The sequence below is a fragment of the Salmo salar genome, chromosome 06 (genome assembly GCF_965601325.2).
Source record: "Salmo salar chromosome 06, fSalSal1, whole genome shotgun sequence".
Classification (NCBI taxonomy): Eukaryota; Metazoa; Chordata; class Actinopteri; order Salmoniformes; family Salmonidae; genus Salmo; species Salmo salar.
The window spans coordinates 41,248,299-41,270,704 of record NC_138296.1 but is presented as its reverse complement, the minus strand read 5'-3'; the positions used below and the strand labels follow the sequence as shown (position 1 = coordinate 41,270,704).

At 41.1% G+C, this 22,406-nt stretch overlaps 1 protein-coding gene across 1 annotated transcript in view; it reads right to left on the bottom strand.

The window, feature by feature from the left end:
- The window catches only part of LOC106607398 (protein shisa-9B), a 30,513-nt gene extending 8,467 nt beyond the window's left edge, over positions 1-22,046 (bottom strand). The window contains exons 1-3 of the mRNA XM_014204320.3: positions 21,126-22,046; positions 19,234-19,349; positions 271-429 (exon numbers count right to left, since the gene is read on the bottom strand). Coding sequence (XP_014059795.1) covers positions 271-429; positions 19,234-19,349; positions 21,126-21,646 — 796 coding nt within the window. The 5' untranslated portion in view covers positions 21,647-22,046. The remainder of the gene's footprint in view (positions 1-270; positions 430-19,233; positions 19,350-21,125) is intronic.
- Positions 22,047-22,406: the final 360 nt, after the last annotated feature.

Genomic DNA, 22,406 nt, shown 5'->3' with positions numbered 1-22,406 from the left:
ATTCTACAATATAGAAATTAGTAAAAATAAAGAAAGATCCTTAAATCAGTAGGTGTCTCCAAACGTTTGACTGGTACTTATATTGTACTGTGAAATATATGCATTTCGTTAGATTTGAAATGATGATTAAATTATATATTACCCCTTTTGATTAGCTGATGAAATCTGTTTAGCTATTTTGATTATGAAGTTAATCAGAGAAGCTGCTCAGCGCTTATTCCTATATTCCCATATCCTCATATCTTAGAATGAGCAATAAGTGTCTCTTACCGACAGCCTTGAGGGAGGCGTACTTATTGAGCTCTTTCCCAGGTTGCTGTTGCTCATAGGGGCTAGTGATCTGTCCCATGGAAGGGTAGGGGTGGGGAGGAGACCCTAAGCCTGGCATTAGTGATGATCCTGGACCCACACTGTTCATCTGATTAGCCTCTGTAGGGAGAGAAAGAGAAAGATGGCAGAGAGAGAGGTGTCAGTCTGGCAGAAAAAGTAAAAAATGTCATTAAATATTGATGTTCCATCTGAGTGATTGAGATTATGGGCCCATATAAATGCTACAATGTATTTGCAAGTTAGCAAATTTGATTGTGCACTGTTGTATTGTTTTTCCACTTAAGTGAGGCAATATTTTTTACCTTTTACGGCAGTGGGCTAAATAAGGGTCACACAGTGTTTCTTGGTAGTCTTAAACATATCTACTTTGAAACCTCCCTCACATGGCAAAAAAAAATAAAACACCACTATAATGTCAGATATAGTTGAAATGTACTACATTTTGAGTTTGCATCCCAATATTACACTTTATATACATCACATAAGACCATTTGACATAGAATCACCGGATTTTCGGTGACATATAAAAAGAAATGTTTATAGATTTTGAAATGATGAAAAAAATTAATAACATTCTATCCACGAGGCCCCTAGGTAATTTGGCTGCATGAAAGGGCTATCGGCAGTATTTTTGAAATCAGTGTTTCTTCCTTCCTGTCAGTGGTGAGATGTAAGAGCTGGTGTCTCCCAGGAAAGCTGTGGAAGTCGAGACCTGATAGTGTAAGCTGCCTACGTGAGGTCTATCTCATTGACCTGCCAATACAATTGTTATAGTCTCTTCATGTTAGCCCCGGGATACAAATCATTAACCGTCCATCGCTCCGAGCTAGATGGCTCATCTAGCCAGCTCACTGTGCTAATCCTCTTCCAATCGAATCTCTTTGGTTTCCTCCAAACAAGCCTCAGCCAAAACCAACAGCAACGTAGCTCAGCCCCCAGCTGATATGTCTCTCAATAGGCCTGATAGAAATCAATTTGACAGATGGATAAGAATGGACAGAGGTAATTGTTTCAGATCCTTGGTAACATTGCACCCCGTGCTGGTTGGCCCTCCCTGGGGACTCAGCTGGAGAGAGAGAGTGTGATGACTGCTCTTTATAAGATGGTACTAATCCAGCATCCAGCATGCAGACATCTGCTTAATTGAGGAGTGCATGGAACCATGGCAAATTGACTGGCCCCCTGCCTGCTGGCATGGCAGCGCAACCAGATGTTGTGGGCATCATTTTCAACTGGCCCCGCAGGACCCAAAGGAGGTCAGGAGACAGCAGACTGCACCCACGCCCAGGTGTCAGTTTGGGGGACGGTGAATGCCACCTTAATAACTCCAGCAATACTACAGTAGCTATCTACAGTAGAATATCACTAATGTAAAGTTAACTAATTGCTCAATATTGATATTGTGTGTAATAGCAGAGTTCCATAAAATGCATTCCCCCAGTTTGGCTGTAGCAGTTACTGATTGGTCAAGGTATTACTGTACATCCATTCAGCCTATGTTGTTGTTGTATCTGTATTCATGTTGCACATGTAAACATAACTCTCTTCCATTACTGATGTCCACAGCCAATGTGAGGAACAATACCAGCACCTTGAGAAAGTAGAGTCATTGTAGTAGACATTGTAAGTGCCCATAAACTGCTGCTTGGGCATGTTGAGAACACTAATGAGTTTTCAAAGTACAAGCAATCTGTTGAGCAGCAGATTGAACCTATGGCACGAAATGAACCTATGGCACGAAGTAACAATAGCTTCCTATGTATGACCACATATTCAACAAGTAAAATAGAATGGTCCAGCACTGCTTGAAGGTCTGGATTAATTTGAAGGCTACTACAAATTGTAAATAACATCTGTTAGAAAAAGGGAAAATAATGATCTGACTTCTTATGGGCCCTGTCCTACATTAGATATTCATTCAAGTCTACAATCTTTTTGATTTTTACAGCACCATCAATAAGTAACTGCGTAATATAAAAGCAATATTAAGTAACTGTTTATTATTATTATGATTAATCAAAAGACAAAGGTCATTCAGTTATTATTTATAGTGAACAAGTATTCATTAAAAAGAGTAGATGAAAAGGAGTTACCTTGACTGTACCTTTGAGACTGTGATAAATGAAGAACTATAAACGTCTGCTTTGGAAAATAGAGATGAGAACCTCCAGTTCATTACTCATCTCACAGATAGTAGAAGAACTGGCAACATTTACTCCAGTGTGAATGCTTTTTTAATATATAATTGTTGTGTTCTTACTACGACACAAACAGTAATACATTATACTTGAAACAGAGATAACATTGACATGACTTTATCGTTCAAACTCAAGTTCAAGCACAGTGCATTCATTCGCAGGCGCAGGACTCAGTTAGTATCAATGCTCTAGGTTCCACAATAACAACATACAGTAGTGCCTATGATAAATGCTGTGTAATAGTATCACACTATATCATACTTAACAATAATTATGGCCAGAATTCAATCATATCTACAGTGTGACCACCCTCCTTTGTTTCCCCAATCATGATGATCAAAACAGGCTGTCAACTTGTATGTTACACATAATAACTGGCCGTGATTAATGGCATATTTGCGGAGGCACACTGAGGCCAATTAACAACTTAACAACTCTTTTGCAAGTCAACAGGTCAACATGTTCTGAGAGCAGATTTCTCTGGCAAGTTTACACTTCAGTAGATTGCCAAAGGGAGGCTAAATGGTGAAAAGAACATACAATCCCCATTACTTATGCCCCAAATCTTACCAAGCAGTTCGCATAATAGGACTCACATCTTGTTTTAACTCGATGCTACTGTACACATACATCTCTCTTCTGCAGTGATGGTATGAGGGGAGAATCCAGACATGACGATCACTGAGTAGTCAACATCAATGTTTGTAATGATACAGATTTAATCAAATAAAATGTCTTATCTGTAAGATCTGTTGCAGTATAATACCTCATTTTATTGTTGCCATGCAACATCTAATCAGGCACACACACCACAGTGTGAAAAGCAAAGAGCCTCTTTTGCTCGGTTTCATGTTAGTTAGTTGATAAGGAGGTCAGTGGACGTGGAACCCTGTTTGTCAGTGCTGCAACTAGTACACAATATTCCATTCTAATTAGCTCCACAGCTAATATACTAAATACATTTGCATTTACACATTTAGCTGAACACTGTCATCTGCTTTGGACAGTGGACAATGAACCGTGAAAGAAATGGATCCAATCAAATCAAATCTAGGCTAAAATGGTTCCGTCTGTCTGGGAAAAGACTGATGCCAAGTGGACTGAAATAGATGTTCTGATTTGGAACAGGGTCTTGGTAGCAATGACCATTCGTCAGGGAAGAGATGTCAGCTATCGCTGAAATGTCACCAGAGCTTTTGTTCTCCTCGTCTTCCCGGCTGGCAGGCGATTTGATTGGATTCTAGTCTATTTTTCCCAGACAGTTACTTAATGAATATGCCAGCTTTAGTTACGCATGCTTCCTGGCTCATGACTCAGCAGCGGCCACTGGAAGGTTTCTCTTCTCCAGATGATGAACACAATCATTGCTGGATCTACAGGTCCGAAAGGCTGAAGGCAGCAGCGATGTAAGAAAAGATGTCTAGTCTGACTAGTCTGACAGCCGGGCCAAGAGGGCTGTAGCCAACAGCAGGTGCATTAATCCATTTTGGTTGGAGAGGAGAGAAAAATAGGTTTCATGATAAGAAAAGTTGCATGATCTTTCAGAAGTTCTGAACCAAAATGTATAAATGGACGGCTTGAAATCAACGTATCCCCAGAAAAATACAGCACCAACTGCAAAAAAAATTGCTGTTCAAAATCAACTTTTGTTTTCATAAAAATTAATTATGAAGTTGACCCTCTATGTTTATTTCGTGCTTATCCACAGGGGAATAAATATGAAGAATGGGAAAAGTTCATAGAAACTACCCTAGCAACTTGCCCACCAGATTTGGACCTAAAGGTTCCCTGAGGGCTACTGACTATGATAATCAGAAACTTTGGAAATTCTTATGAAATACTGCACTGCCACCTGGAAACATATTCCCCCTGCTGCACAGTGGTCCCAATAGATACGCTCCAACAGGAGATGGTTCAGGAACAACAGGGCAGTAGAGCTTTCAACAGAGGTCTGGAGGGACCCCAGCATGAATGAATGATGATTGTTGAAACGTTCCAGTGTTTTCTGTGGGAAAAGACGAGGGTTTAAAGAGGAAGAGACCATTGCACAGAACTACAATATACTTTAAAGAGAGAAGGACTACTGTACTCTTCTCTGCCACTGAAAAATAAAAGATGGTACAACTTTTTTAACAAGTATCAACTTTTAGTTGTTCAGAGTCCACTATGCCATGGTGCAGCCTCTCCATGATAATAAAAAATAGAATAATAGTGAAATAGGCTAATTAAAAGCTAATTTCCCACCGGTCAAATAGATGTTTCCGTGCTGTGCTAATTACTTTGCAAAAGACCATGAAATGATCCGTGTTGTCTCATTAAAAGACATATACAGGGAAGCTGTATAGGTATGGCTCTGTGACTAGGTGAAAACAATGAGTGGTTTTCAAGAATCCTTGTTCTCTGAAATTACCCCACCTCTGGAAATCTGGAAATCTGAAGTACAAGCTGTTTCTTTGGCATTGAGCTGCTAATTTAAGTAGTAATACATCTGTCCCTCCATTGTCTGTGTACAATGGATAAAATCCAATTTCATCTGCCAGACATTGGTCCTCTTTACACACCGTTTCTTCTAAATTACTGGAGTCCCACTTTAATTCACTTTCCATCTGTCTGCCACTGGTAAAAAGTGGTCCATTTGTGAAAACTTTTGTAAGGTTAAAGACTCAAAGGTTGTTGCAGGATAAGTGAATCAACACTACAGACACAGATACCTTCCAAGAACTCATAAAAAATGCAAGAGTGTATTTTGGGAGCTGGATGCCCCAAAGGGATGGATGGTACAATGGGAAGGACACTCTCATTTACAGGTTATTTCCAATTGGGGAGTGAAAGTCTGCAGAAGGTTTAGTCCTAAGACCTCCAATAACATGTACTGTATACTTTATTAGCAATACTTCATAATATTTGATGCACACTTGTAGTTTCATCAGATGATTTGGCATTGCTTTGTTGCATTGAAATATTTCAGATTCAATAAGCATGTACAGAAAATAACCTAATATATGCATACTTCCAATTTACCTACTGCAAGGAATGTGATTTCAATACTTTGCACAGTTTGTCAGTATTTGATGTTGATTTTCACAAATGAATTTGTCTAGAATAGTCAGTGTGACATTTAACACTAAGCCTCTCGCAGAAACCTACTTCTGCTAGACGGATTTACAGGGTATTAGACAGTGCGCAAGAAGAAAGTCACTCAGTCACTCTTATTTGCCCTGATGGAAGAAGTCTATATTCCATGTAAATGTGTGTCTAGCCCCTGGCTTTTCTTCTTTATACTCATAAAGGTTGGACAAGCTGAAAGATTAATAGTCAGGCCTTGAAGATTGATGAGAAAAACCTTTGATTTACCAGGGTAAATCATGACTTGACAGGTCATTTTATAGGTTGAATTTCCTCAGTTGTAATTTACATAAAATAGGCATATGCAGGGATGGAACATAACCGATCTGGGTGCAGATGATGGCATAAAAACAGTATGTATCGGAATTCATCCAGACTGAGGAAAGCCATTGTCTGTGTAATCCAATCTGACAGGTAGAGCTCACTGTGAGATAAAAGCAGCAGAAGAATCAATAATGCCTCCTCTCTTCTCCTCTCTCAGAGCATTGTTCACTCCTTCTCTGTGTTCTACCTGCTTCCATTACCTTAAATTCATACGCATTCATCAGCTCACCTCTGAAATGTAGCCTACGCTTCCAGACTCTGAGTGTTATTGAGGGCGACACTTCACTTTGTAACTGTTGATGTTTATGGCTTGATTGGCAAACTAGGTGAACAGGTTTCTCTCCAGAGGCAAGTTTGACTACGTCAACTAAGTAATGGAATCTCTAACTTACAATGGCCTGTACCATAGTTCATACATTAAAGTTGGCAACACCCACATGAGCAACAGTTCATACTCACATTATTTATCTGCTGAGGGAGATCACAAAAAGCCTGCATGAAATTAACATTTAATGAATTTATATTCCGGCACTGTGTAAATCTAATGTATAAGCTTTGTCGTTTTGTATTACTGAATGAAATTGACGTTCCCCTATGCTAAGGGTATATTGGATGGACAACACAGTTATTTTGTCAAACTTATTCATTACATTGACTCCATTGTATGTGCTTTATGAATGGATAATTCAGTAAACCGTTAGGTAAAAATGCAAGCACAGAATAACGATGTGCAAAAGGTACATTAAATATAGATACACCATATTCACTATTTTGTGCATTAAGATGTGTATGCTGTGGTCTGGGTGAACTACTTACAACCCTGCATGATGGTGGGTTTGTGTGCACTGTTTGTGATAGTGGTACTCTCCATGCCACCAGTTGGGTCAAAGTTGTCTGTGCATGGAAGCGTGCGTTTCATTCGTCTATAGTACAGCCACAAATGTGACTTCTACAAAATAGATAATATGCCCACAGCAATGCAAAAGCTAATCACTATCTGCTCATCCAAGTGCTTGCATATTGCCATGTGCTACTTATGGTACATTAAATCATTTAGTTTAGACAAGAGAGAACTTAATTTGTATTCCATTAGTGGGAGTAAACACTCATCTCACTTTTCAACCTTGTTGTATGAAGCTTCTCTTCTCAGCCTGGAAGCTTGACAAGGTGTTATCATTCATGTCAGGTACCAACAAAGATATAGAACTACAGTATTAGTATGCAGCACCAGTACTTTTAAAGGTTTGGCCCTTAGGCGGAAGCTTAACTAAAGTGTCTCAAAATGATCACAGCATTCTTTTGTCTAATACCATTCAACAAGGCAGATATAAAAAGGAAAAGGAGATACAAAATGCCCTGTTAAAAAACAGGCATATAACTGGAAATAAAGGTGATGTTTTGTAACTGTTTTCCATTCATCATTGAAGGTAGTAGTAACCCATTTAAATACAGTTTCCTGTGACACTGTCTTGTGGGGAAAGGGCCTGCCAGACCGTCCGGCCGTGTGTGTTGGCAGCAAGGGAGAACTTTCTTCTCTTCGGCTGGCTGCCTAGAGAGAAAAGAGGCCAAGTGGCCACAGGTGCCCCTTGCTCACACAGGCAGGCCTGGAGGAGAGGGACAGGACAGTGCGTGTGGCCAAGATGGCCCCAGCAGCACACAGGACAGAAGTGGAGTGTAGCCTAGCCGCCAGCCAGCCACCCAGAGGAGAGGCAACTAGAGGAGAGGAGAGGGAACTAGAACAAAGCCCTGTCTGTCTGAGAGGATTGTGTCATCTGTGACGGCTGACACGTGTGAGAACTCCCTCTGGACCATTTCACTCAGTGCCAACCAGGCACCCACAACCCCTGCCATAGAGGCAGTATCCATCCTAGGGAGGCAGCCCTGGCATGGGTACACTTGACAGTGTCAGACATGGCTAGGGGACGAGGAGGGGAACAGGCGCAGGACTGTGCCCTATAGACACACCACTCTACCCCCTGCCCAGAAGTGAGTCAAAGAGACAGAAGCAGAAAATAACCATTTTAGTGGAGCTGTTGTGCAGTCAAAACAACAGCAGTCCTCAACACATATGGGAAGGAGGCACAATGCGTTGTCTCCCGACAATGTATTCTCAAGGCTATAATCTCAGGGATATAGCAGACTATATTCTGTATACAGGGTACAGGATTTTGTCATGTGTTTCTGAAGGCTTTTTTCTGTTGATTGGGAGAAAGGAGACTTTGTATGCTAACAGGCTTTGTTGTTCTATTGTAATATCTGTCCATTGTAGCTAGTTGATCTAATGTTAAAATCCATCTGTGCTGCCCTGATTTCTTGATTCTCACAGACTACTCCATCCGAACAAGGGGATTAATCTGCTGAATGCTTACCAACCAACTGAAGAGGGCTCAGTCACATAGCTAGTGCTGCTGTTCCTGCCGGTGCAATTATTTACCTCTCATGTTCAGTTGACAAAATTAGATCCTTGTGTCTTTGTTTATCTCGTAACAATATAGTCTGTGTGTGTGTGTGTGTGTGTGTGTGTGTGTGTGTGTGTGTGTGTGTGTGTGTGTGTGTGTGTGTGTGTGTGTGTGTGTGTGTGTGTGTGTGTGTGTGTGTGTGTGTGTGTGTGTGTGTGTGTGTGTGTGTATGAAAGCCACACCTCGATGTCCTCAAATACATCAAAACGACAGTGACGGTGATAGATTTTCCTGTGGACGAAAACAGAGCACAACCCATTTTGTTGCAACCAGATGCAAACCTGGCATGAAAATTGAAAATAACATGGGAGGTATGTTGTTGTACAACTGAGGCATTATCTACAAAGAGAGAACTACCAGGCCCAGGAGGTTTAATGCTAGTGTACTACAATGACTGAAAGTTGACTGGGTATTACTATGCTGCTCCTGAACTCATGGTCTCCTGGACTAATAAAGTCTGGTGGTTTTGAGGTTGTAAGATGCATGGTTGTGATTGTTTGGGTTTCTATTCTGACAATGACCATTTTTTACCCCAAAGCATCCATTTGTTACAAGAAACGTCTGGTCATCTGTTGACATGAACTACCTCTGTCTTTGCTGACCTAGTAATAATTACAAAAGAGTTATGGAAGGACAGTAATTTTCACAAACATTATGACAATTATGGTCAAAAACAGCAATATATTTTTCAGAGGGATGTGTTTCCTATGGTATTGTAGATCGTGGATACTATGATGCCAATGATGCACTAATAACGCTCATGATCTAACATGGGCTGTGCTTCATCTACATATAAATCTGTTTATAAATGTAGATATTCATCATTTAGCTGGGAGTAAACTTAAACACTTACCACTTAAGAGGGGCTTGCCAACACTAGCCAACAAAGAAAAGATGACCAAAGAACCATCTTTAAAGAGTAAGTGAAGAAAGCCCCCTTTGAAGCTGTGACCATTCTCAGTGGACATTAGTATTAATATTACATTACATTGGATGTGTTAGAACCCCCAACAGGCCCTCTGTGTAATTTACCAATCACCAGCCAGCATGGAGGCAGAGTATCCTGAGTAGTGTGAGGATGTTCAGAACAAGTGCTCTAAGGTATCTGCAGTAACCCCCATGTTATTGAACTACTCAAAAATGCCATTAGGCAGTCCTAAAATAAATCATTTTCATTGGTCATACATGAGGGCATTGGGTTTTGGGGTCTGATCGGCAGTCTGGTATATGATAAACCTACAGCTTACTTTTAAAATACATTGTTGAACATGTTGTGTTGTTTTAATGTACTGTATAGGGAGGGATTCATGTTAATCTTTTTCGTATTACATTTTGCTGTAGGTTTAAATGTAGCTTACTATGACCCATCAGTGAGGCAGCTATAGGCCAAAGCGCTGAAGCTCCCATCCCATCGCTAGCTGCTCCTGAGCCCCTGATTTCCACCACCTACCTGTCAACATGTCGGCTGGCTGGTAATGAACGGATCATTATTCCAGGAGGGGGCACGGAAGAAAAAAAGGGGTCTCTGTTTAAAGAATGATTAATTATTCGCCTGTCATGGCAGCACCAAGAACGCCTGAATTCATTAAAGTGAATAATAATAATTTCAGCTGAAGGAGAAAACTCATCTCGTAGGCATACCTTGAGGTACAGTAGGCTTGATGTTCAGGGTACTATATGCCTGTGACAACCAGGTAGCCATTTTCTGAAAGATACTACCTTGTCCACACATTTCCGTACTCTACTTTGGTGGGTTTAGATGTAAGAGGAGAAAGTGGAAGCATTAACCAAAGAAAATGCTTATTCAACAGTTGATGTGTTGAAAACAAAGAACTAAGCTGCCTATTAGGAATGTTCATTCATTATTAGTATTTCCCTCAAAGCATGATTATTATGATATTTAAGGGTGCCTCAAATGTCTATATGTATAGTTTTCCTCAGGGGAATTTCCTTAGATAAAAGTATTTTTTTATCAGTTCAATCTGAAGTTAAAAGGGGCAGAAAAAAAATCAGTGTCAGCACAATTGTGTGAGATTGCCATGGATACAGGCATGCACAATCCTATAGGAGTTGATAGTGTAACAGCAAACTGCAAGTGTATAATCAGGTCCTTTTGCCACTGTGGGGAAATTAATTCAAAGTCAGATATAATGTATTCTGCCTCTTAAGTTAGTGTAATTCAACAACAGTCACCTTTTTTCTGCTCCTATCTATTTTACCTACAACAGAAAAAATCCATGGACAGGCCACTTGGTCGTCATACCTTCGTTTCCATGGAGATGTCATGCGTATTGGCACCATATGTATTAGTTCCATCATGTGACATAAGGGAATCAGAATGGAAACCACCTGAGCCATATACAGCGCCTTCAGAAAGTGCTCACACCCCTTGACTTTTTCCACATTTTGTTGTGTTACAGCCTGAATTTAAAATTGATTAAATTAATATTTTATTTGATATATTATTTACACTTTGTATGGTGTATCAATACACCCAGTCACTACAAAGATACAGGTATCCTTCCTAACTCAGTTGACGAAGAGGAAAGGAACCGCTCAGGGATTTCACTATGAAATGTACTTTATGTCCTGAATACAAAGCGTTATGCTTGGGGCAAATCCAACACATCACTGAGTACCACTCTTCAAATTTTCAAGCATGGTGGAGGCTGCATTATGTTATGAGTATGCTTGTAATCGGTAAAGACAAGGGAGGTTTTGGGATAAAAATAAATAAATGGAATAGGGCTAAGCACAGGCAAAGTCCTAGAGGAAAACCTGGTTCAGTCTGCTTTCCAAAAGACACTGGGAGACAAATTCACCTTTCAGCAGGACAAAAACCTAAAAAATATACACTGGAGTTATTTTCCAATATGACATTGAATGTTCTTGAGTGGCCTAGTTAGAGTTTTGACTTTAATCGGCTTGAAAGTCTATGGTAAGACATGAAAATTGCGTTCTAGCCATGTTCAACAACCAACTCGACAGAGCTTGAAGAATTAAAAAAAAATAATGTGCAAATATTGTACAATCCTGGTGTGCAAAGTTCTTAGAGACTTACCCAGAAAGACTGACATCTGTAATCGCTGCCAAAGATCATTCTAACATGTATTGTCTCAGGGGTGTGAATACCTATGTAAATTAGATATTTCTGTATTTCATTTTAAATACATTTGCAAAAAATTCTAAAAACATGTTTTCAGTTTGTCATTATGGGGTATTGTATGTAGATCGGTGAGAAAAAATATATTTCATCCATTTTGAATTTAGGCTGTAACACAACAAAATGTGGAATATGTCAAGGGGCATGAATACTTCCTGAAGACACTATAGCATGCATGATCTGAAGCACTGGAAACCACTGACTCTTCTTGTATAAAAGAGAGGACTTTGTATTGTGAATGTCAAAGCCCTTCAAAAAAATTCATAGACATGGTCTAATCATAACACAGTTCTTTCATAATCAATTAAAGGTCTGACGAGGGTTAATGAATGTTTCAAAATTGGTCTTTGAAACAAAGGCCTCATTACTTGAATGTACTTGAAGTCTACGGCCATAACAATGGGAGAAAGCTTTCCCACTGGGCACAGACATCAGTGCAACGTCTAATTTTGATTTACATTTGGTTGAGTTATCGACTAACTTGAATTCAACGTGAAATCAACCAAAAATGTCATCCTGTCATTGGATTTAGGTTAAAAGTTAAGTAAAAAAAATACTAAATTCCCTTATGTTGATGACTTTTTGCAAATCCAATCAGTATTCCACATTGATTCAATGTCATCACATTTGAGTTTTGGGGTTGAAATTACTTGGAAACAACTTTGAATCAACATGTTTTTGCTAAGTGAGTTGCTTAAAATAATATTGTACAATTACAAAAAAGCACAATATGCAGATGAAAAGGCCAAGAAAAAACATTATTTTTAATAGATACCGTGATATGCAACTTTTCAGGGAAGTTAGAAACCAATATACACAGGCAGTTAGAAAAGCCAAGGCTAGCTTTTTTCAAGCAGAAATTTGCTTCCTGCAACACAAACTCAAAAAAATTCTGGGACACTGTAAAGTCCATGGAGAATAAGAACACCTCCTCCCAACTGCCCACTGCACTGAGGATAGAAAACTCTGTCACCTCCGATAAATCCACTATAATTGAGAATTTCAATAAGCGTTTTTCTACGGCTGGCCATGCTTTCAACCTGGCTACCCCTACCCCGGTCAACAGCACTGCACCCCCCACAGCAACTCGCCCAAGCCTTCCCCATTTCTCCTTCTCCCAAATCCAGTCAGCTGATGTTCTGAAAGAGCTGCAAAATCTGGACCCCTACAAATCAGCCGGGCTAGACAATCTGGACCCTTTCTTTCTAAAATGATCTGCCGAAATTGTTGCAACCCCTATTATTAGCCTGTTCAACCTCTCTTTCGTGTCGTCTGAGATTCCAAAAGATTGGAAAGCAGCTGCTGTCATCCCCCTCTTCAAAGGAGGGGACACTCTTGACCCAAACTGCTACAGACCTATATCTATCCTACCCTGCCTTTCTAAGGTCTTTGAAAGACAAGTCAACAAACAGATTACCGACCATTTCGAATCCCACCGCACCTTCTCCGCTATGCAATCTGGTTTCAGAGCTGGTCATGGGTGCACCTCAGGCACGCTCAAGGTCCTAAACGATTTCGTAACCGCCATCGATAAGAAACAATACTGTGCTGTCGTATTCATTGACCTGGCCAAGGCTTTCGACTCTGTCAATCACCACATCCTCATCGGCAGACTCAATAGCCTTGGTTTCTCAAACGATTGCCTCGCCTGGTTCACCAACTACTTATCTGATAGAGTTCAATGTGTCAAATCGGATGGCCTGTTGTCCGGGCCTCTGGTAGTCTCTATGGGGGTGCCACAGGGTTCAATTCTTGGGCCAACTCTTTTCTCTGTATACATCAATGATGTCGCTCTTGCTGCTGGTGAGTCTCTGATCCACCTCTACGCAGACAACACCATTCTGAATACTTCTGGCCCTTCTTTGGACACTGTGTTAACAACCCTCCAGACGAGCTTCAATGCCATACAACTCTCCTTTCGTGGCCTCCAACTGCTCTTAAATACAAGTAAAACTAAATGCACGCTCTTCAACCGATCGCTGCCCGCACCTTTCCGCCCGTCCAGCATCACTACTCTGGACGGTTCTGACTTAGAATATGTGGACAACTACAAATACCTAGGTGTCTGGTTAGACTGCAAGCTCTCCTTCCAGACTCACATCAAACATCTCCAATCCAAAGTTAAATCTAGAATTGGCTTCCTATTTCGCAACAAAGCATCCTTCACTCATGCTGCCAAACATACCCTCGTAAAACTGACCATCCTACCGATCCTCGACTTCGGCGATGTCATTTTCAAAATAGCCTCCAATACCCTACTCAATAAACTGGATGCAGTCTATCACAGTGCCATCCGTTTTGTCACCAAAGCCCCATATACTACCCACCACTGCGACCTGTACGTTCTCGTTGGCTGGCCCTCGCTTCATACTCATCGCCAAACCCACTGGCTCCAGGTCATCTACAAGACCCTGCTAGGTAAAGTCCCCCTTTATCTCAGCTCACTGGTCACCATAGCAGCACCCACCTGTAGCACGCGCTCCAGCAGGTATATCTCTCTGGTCACCCCCAAAGCCAATTCCTCCTTTGGCCGTCTCTCCTTCCAGTTCTCTGCTGCCAATGACTGGAACGAACTACAAAAATCTCTGAAACTGGAAACACTTATCTCCCTCACTAGCTTTAACCTGTTGGGGCTAGGGGGCAGTATTTTCACGGCTGGATAAAAAAACGTACCCGATTTAATCTGGTTACTAATCCTACCCAGTAACTAGAATATGCATATACTTATTATATATGGATAGAAAACACCCTAAAGTTTCTAAAACTGTTTGAATGGTGTCTGTGAGTATAACAGAACTCATTTGGCAGGCAAAACCCTGAGACATTTTCTGACAGGAAGTGGATACCTGATGTGTTGAATTACCTTTAAGCCTATGCCATTGAAACACACAGGGGTTGATTAATGTTTTGGCACTTCCTATTGCTTCCACTAGATGTCACCAGCCTTTACAAAGTGTTTTGAGTCTTTTACTGTGAGACACTGACTGTTCTCTTGTAAAAAGTCTCACAGGCAGAGCAGTGTCTTGCTGTTTCATAATTTGCCAAAAAAAAAAAAAAGATCTGACCGAACAAGAGCCATGGAACGGTGATGGCCGATTAGACTCTGGCGCGCGAGTTCATGTTGGGTACCCTCGTTCCAATACGTTATAAAAGAGAATGCATTCGTCCACCTTGAATATTATTCATGTTCTGGTTAAAAAAGGCCCTAATGATTTATGCTATACAACGTTTGACATGTTTGAACGAACGTAAATATATTTTTTCCCCTCGTTCATGAAGTGAAGTCCGGCGGGCTTAGATCATGTGCTAACAAGACAGAGATTTTTGGACATAAATGATGAGCTTTTTTGAACAAAACTACATTCGTTATGGACCTGTGATACCTGGAAGTGACATCTGATGAAGAGAATCAAAGGTAATGGATTATTTACATAGTATTTTCGATTTTAGATCTCCCGAACATGGCGGCTAGTCTGTATCGCAACGCGTATTTTTCTGGGCGCAGTGCTCAGATTATTGCAAAGTGTGATTTCCCAGTAAGGTTATTTTTAAATCTGGCAAGTTGATTGCGTTCAAGAGATGTAAATCTATAATTCTTTAAATGACAATATAATATTTTACCAATGTTTTCTAATTTTAATTATTTAATTTGTGGTGCTGACTTGACTGCCGGTTATTGGAGGGAAACTATTTCCTCAACATCAATGCCATAGTAAAACGCTGTTTTTGGATATAAATATGAACTTGATAGAACTAAAAATGCATGCATTGTCTAACATAATGTCCTAGGAGTGTCATCTGATGGAGATTGTAAAAGGTTAGTGCATCATTTTAGCTGGTTTTATGGTTTTGGTGACCCTGTCTTTGAATTGACAAAACATTACACACAGCTATTGTCAATGTACTCTCCTAACATAATCTAACTTTATGCTTTCGCCGTAAAACCTTTTTGAAATCGGACGACGTGGTTAGATTAAGGAGATGTTTATCTTTCAAAGGGTGTAAGATAGTTGTATGTTTGAAAAATTTGAATTTTGACATTTATTTGGTTTCAAATTTGCCGCTCTTGAAATGCACCTGCTGTTGATGGAGTGCACCACGGGGGGGACGCTAGCGTCCCACCTAGCCCATAGAGGTTAAGCACCAGCTGTCAGAGCAGCTCACAGATCACTGCACCTGTACATAGCCCATCTATAATTTAGCCCAAACAACTACCTCTTCCCCTACTGTATTTATTTATTTATTTTGCTCCTTTGCACCCCATTATTTATATTTCTACTTTGAACTTTCTTCCACTACAAATCTACCATTCCAGTGTTTTACTTGCTGTATTGTATTTACTTTGCCACCATGGCCTTTTTTGCATTTACCTCCCTTATCTCACCTCATTTGCTCACATTGTATATAGACTTATTTTTCTACTGTATTATTGACTGTATGTTTGTTTTACTCCATGTGTAACTCTGTGTTGTTGTATGTGTCGAACTGCTTTGCTTTATCTTGACCAGGTCGCAATTGTAAATGAGAACTTGTTCTCAACTTGCCTACCTGGTTAAATAAAGGTGAAATAAATACAAAATTAAATATTGACACAAGTAAGCCTTTCACCATGCTAATGAGTCTCTTTCAATTGAACCCTCAACGCAGCAAGTGTTCAGTGTAATATAACATCAGATTGAAAACCCAGGAGGAGATGTTACTCAAACACATGCAGCCTCACATTAACCTAATTACTTGTGCTGCCACCTCTTCAGAGCGCTACTCTTCACAAGACACAGTTCACACACAGACAGTCCTCTTTGGCAGTCAATGTATGCCATGGGGTGTCACATACATGGACATCAGCCTCACTAGATTAGATACCCTGCATAATTCACATCCATTGGAATAGCCTGTCTAAGTGAGAGCTTCTGCTAGCGTAGTGTGCTTGCTTTACATGTGTGATAATGAGATTCATTCACCAGAATAACACTCTTCAGGCGCCTCAGCCCAAAGGGTTTCATTCCATTCCGATTCTATTGATGCTGTGTTAGGCAAATTTGAAAATCAATTTGAATTAAACTATTTCCTTTGTTCTGATTGTGTCTTTTCTTTTTTTTACACCACTATAGCAACCCTGATTATGCTCTCTATTCTAGTGGCTGTGGTTTCTTACTATTCTTGCTGAGGTACCATGCTACCATAAAAAGCCCTGTGAATTTCCTGACTTGATGTCTGTCTACTAAGCTGTACCCAGTGGGTTACCTAATTCAAAACAATCACACACTGTGTTGCTGCCTGAGAGTATGTGCCTGCCAGTCAGTCTCAGCACTCGCTGCTTTAAGCACTTTAATGGTACTTCAGACTGGAGAACCTCAGTAATGTAAAGGCTTTTTAGTCCCAGTGCTCTATGAAATGGCCCTGCTCCCAGCACAGTCACACACCCCACTTTCTGGGTTATTACCCCTCAGCCTGCATGGAGATGGGGTCAGCTCTTTAACAGCACAACACCTGGGTGTCTCCCCTCACACACCTCCCTGCGCCTCTCCACATCTTCAACAGGGAGCTCACTGGGTGAAGCTGTTCACACTGATACAATAACCCGTCACATCTTCTCATGAAACAGCAAGACACTGCTCTGCCTGTGAGACTTTTTACAAGAGAACAGTCAGTGTGGGAATGAGTGTGAATAGCTGCTCTAAGAACCCTGTGCTATCATCCCACTGTATTGAATAAGGGTTCCAGTTAGCCTAACTAAACAACACTACCTCTATTCCAATACAGTGCACACCTTAATAGTGACAAACTGCTCCTTATGATTCCATAATGCCCACATTATACCAAACCAATAGAAAACAGTGTGTGGAATTCTAGTGGAATCACACACTGCTTTCACCCAATCCCTGGCCTTCTAAGGACACCTGAAAAGCTATGTCGCACTAAATTACACATCCCTTTTGTGAGCCGACACAGTGGAGATTGAAGAGGTCCTTGTTGCTTCAACTTGATGTGACGGACTAAGAGAGATAGTGTTGTGCTTGGAGGAGGTGGGAGGGCCACTGACAAAGGAAGAGATTACCCAGAACCCACCTCTCCACTCATCTACCCTCTCCAATCCACAGTGCTATTGTGTGAAAACATATGGATCCTTCCCAATACTGTGAGGAGAGACAATGCCAATGTGTGTCCATGCAGCCCACCTGATTGCAGAACTGGATCTCCAATCCCTTTGGTAATTCCTACCCAAGGGATGGGAGAGAAATATGCCAGCTCTTCATGCGAATACAAGCTACAAGCTTCAATTATCGGTGGAAGCTACACTCAGCTACACTCAAGAATCAAAGTGGAGGCTCTTGACCCAGAGCTACCTCATCTACTTCAGTTTGACAAAAAAAAACAAAAAAACACTGTTGCCATTTGCTTATGCCGTCAACATAAAACTAGTATTCCCATTATCATTCTCTCCAAGTTGAATTTGTCCGTCTCACACAAACAAACAGCTTGTTTTTCATGTCAAACATTGACACTCCTTTTCAGCAGGAAAAATGCACTACCATAAGTAAACATGTCATTTTACTTCTCTCCAACAACAGACGGCATACATTACAATCACTTCCAAACAAGCAAATGGGGAAAAGTCTGTCCATTGCCATTAGTGACTAGAGCCTAGCCTGTGTGATTGCAACCAGCAGTCTGAGACATGCAATGCATAATAAAATAATACATCCTGCATCATTCATGAGTGTGAGTGAGTGAGTGAGTGAGTGAGTGAGTGAGTGAGTGAGTGAGTGAGTGAGTGAGTGAGTGAGTGAGTGAGTGAGTGAGTGAGTGAGTGAGTGAGTGAGTGAGTGAGTGAGTGAGTGAGTGAGTGAGTGAGTGAGTGAGTGAGTGAGTGAGTGAGTGAGTGAGTGAGTGAGTGAGTGAGTGAGTGAGCGAGCGAGTGAGTGAGTTCTTGCGGGTCTGTGTAGATGTGTGCCTGCCTGTTTGAGAGAGACTAAAAAGAGAGGGATGAGAAAGAAAGAGCCAGTTGTAAGAGATGGAGAGCAGCGAAAGCCTTATACTACTATTAGTCAGCGGCGGTTGATGATGATAATTATCCCAGTGTGTTAAATGATTACTGAGGCTGTGAGTAATTGCTTCAGCAGCTCACAGGACTCTCCAGAATGGACTTCTTTCACAACTCTCTTATCTGGAGCGGCTAAATCAGGCGAGCCAGGAAGGCAAAGGGTGGTGGTGAATAAGCCTTTTGAATTTCACAGCTGCCTCACTACAACCACAAAGACCAATCGGAGACTGTTGGGCACTTCAATAGGACTCCAGCATAGAATTGATGAAAATTAAAATGTCAACGTTCTCTTGCGTGATAAGGTTTACTGCTAGTGGCTGTTTTGAAACATTGTGTGTATGTGTGTACAGAGGTAAAGATTGTGCATGATTCGGCTGATCACAGCAGTCAGACCCTCAGTCTTATGCAGATGGCATCCTGTTTATACCATCTCTGTATCTCAATCACGACCATACCCAATGCATTGCAGAGCTTCACATAATACACTATGCATCTTACCATTGGTTGTACTTTCCAATGTGTATCAAACTATTGTTGTAGTGGCTAGTCTCTATGAAATGAGACGTGGGATGGAAGAGGCCTACTTACGGAGACTGTTAGCAGGTACCCTGTTGGCTTGCATGTTGTCATAGTGCTGTCCATGCACTCCAATGTCTTCTGAGTGTTCTCCTGGACCAGGCTGGCGCATCACCTGGGCTAGAGCCCTGACAAGAAACACAAACACCTCAATCAGCTGGTTCACGCATTAATAAAACGTCAAAATGGCTATGAAATCGAGCAAAATTACAGTAGCTCAAACACCGTAAACCTCAATATTTATCTGATATTTATCGGAAATCCTTACAGGTCTTAATGTTTGAATAATGTAGATGAAATCAAATCAATTATTCTCATGCTTGTAGATGAACTACCAATGACCAATTATCATACGCTCAAAGGGTTTTCGTTTCATAATGCACAGTACCATTTATGCTATATTGGGTTAGTGGGATCACCTTCCTTTGTGCATTGATTATATAGTTGAGAATTATGACAAATCACAATAGGGATCACAAGGCATGTTGAGACGAAGGCAGCCCACTGAGCACAGACGTCAGTTCAACGTCTGGTTTTGATTTACTTTCGGTTGAGTTGTCAACTAATTTAAAGTCATCACATTGAATCTTTTTGTTGAAATGACATGGAAACAACATTGAATCAACCAGTTTTTGGGGGAAGTGAACCTTAAGTTCGCTTCCCCCAAAAAAGAACAACGAAGCTAATTAAAATGCTGAAATCTAGGGCAGTGAGATAATTAAAAACAATTGCAGGTGTAATGGGGTAAAAAAGTGGCTTTTAATGGCACCATGTTGGTAGATGACATCAAGAGAGATGAGAGCGTGGCTCATCACACACTACTACCTACAACGCATCTGGTTTTACCAGGACGTAGTGAGCGTGGCTCATCACACACTACTACCTACAACACATCTGGTTTTACCATGACGTAGTGAGCATGGCTCATCACACACTACTACCTACAACGCATCTGGTTTTACTCACACACTACTACCTACAACGCATCTGGTTTTACCAGGACGTAGTGAGCATGGCTCATCACACACTACTACCTACAACGCATCTGGTTTTACCAGGACGTAGTGAGCATGGCTCATCACACACTACTACCTACAACGCATCTGGTTTTACCAGGACGTAGTGAGCATGGCTCATCACACACTACTACCCCGCTCGGACCAGGACGAGGGCGGGCCATCCCCTCCCCCCCGGTTTTACCAGGACGTAGTGAGCGTGGCTCATCACACACTACTACCTACAACACATCTGGTTTTACCAGGACGTAGTGAGCGTGGCTCCTCACACACTACTACCTACAACACATCTGGTTTTACCAGGACGTAGTGAGCATGGCTCAAGACATCAACGCAATTGGACAGGTATTCACAGTCACTCACAAATAAAATATAGTAGGCTGCATAGGTATTGCCTATGATTGCCAATCAAATTGTGGTCAGTAGAACTGACTCAGCATGTATATTTATTCTATATTTTAACACTTCCCACTGGACAAAAATTGGTTGGATCATGAATCAATGTTTCCATGTGTATGTGACCAATACAATTTGATTTGATTTCAACCAACAAATCTATGTGATGTGGGAAAACTGACTGAATTTGAAAAAGGTCATCAAGGTAAGGAAATTTCGTATTTATTTCACCCAACTTTTAAACGAAATGTTTTGTTGATTTTTGTTGTTGATTTCAACCAAATGTAAATCAAAACTAGAAATTGAACTGACGTCTGTGTCCAGTGGGTTATCACCTAGTTTAACAAAACAGCATATTTAATGCATCCATTTTTTTTTTTAGGAAACTTCTGACACTCGAATAAAAGTTAAATTCCTGCATTCATTTAGGCTATCCAAAGTTGTTACTGCATTGCGCACAGGGACTGCTGATGTTGTTTACTGTACACACACCTTGACATGTTTTCTCTGTGTGGACGGTGCGCCTTTTCAAGTCCAAGTTTTGTGAAAATCCCAACGAGGGCCATTATGGCAACAACTCCACATATTATATACACAATTAAGTTTGTCTTATCCTTTGTGGGGTCGTGAGTGGGGTCTTTTTTCTTAGGCGGGGGTCTGCCTGTCATCATCCACGGCGGGGTGTCATAGTTTTTGCAGGTGGTCTGGTCCAGCCGCGAGCTTGTAAACTCACAGCAGAATCTAAAGCCACAGGTCCCGCAGCAGTACAGGTAACTGCCCGTCTGGCACACAAACGGCGGATCCCACTGGCCCATCACATCGTAATAACCCCGGCACCTGTCCTCTGTATGCGGACTCTCCGAAACGCTATTCTCTCTGTTCAATTTTGACTCGTTGGTACCCGTTGGTACCATAATAAAGCCGTCCAGCTTCTGCCCTGGCTCCCCCTCCGCGTCGCATACAAGAACTTTCACCAAAAAGTAGCCAAGCAACAACCCCGCGCTTCTCATCATGTGCGTCCCTTTGTTACTTTTCTTCTCCACTGTAGACGAAGGAAAGGCGATGACCAGGTATCATAACAAGCTTGTACGCATAATCCAAGAACGTGAAACACAGCCATCCGCGATTATTATCATGATTTTACGCACCGCACCTTCTGCGCGTAATTGTCCATCAGCGCACGGTGATGTATGGGAATTTGTGTAAATGTTATATCTGTTCCAATTTCTTATAACAAAAAAACTGATGAGATCTTTACACTGATGCGACAACAACACTTTTACAGTTGCTACAGGTATCTTAAATAGGTTTAGATTTTTTCTCTGCGCTACGCCACAGACATCCTCCGTTGACAGTCGGAGCTCTTGTTGGTAGTTCACTCCAGGCAGTGGGAATATTACCGAACCGATTACCGACAGAGTGGGGAAGAAAGAGGAGGAGGAGACACTTGTGGTAGGTGGGAGAGAGACAGGCAGAAAGAGAGAGATCTGGTGTATGCAATCTGTTGTTTTTATACAGAACAACATGCTCAGATTTCATTTTTTCATAGTAGCCTACTGCAGGCTACAGAAAAATATATACTGTATTCAGACAATACAATACTGTCCGAATAGTTTTTTCTTTATATGCCTATAAAGTCGCAGGTTGCTTTGAAATGATAGAGTTGTAATGTTGCTGTTGTCTGTCAAGTCAAATGTGATTTCATGCATGTTGTATTTGATTGCTATTTGTGGCCCATATATTGCACCTTATTTGTATCATTATGTATTGTTC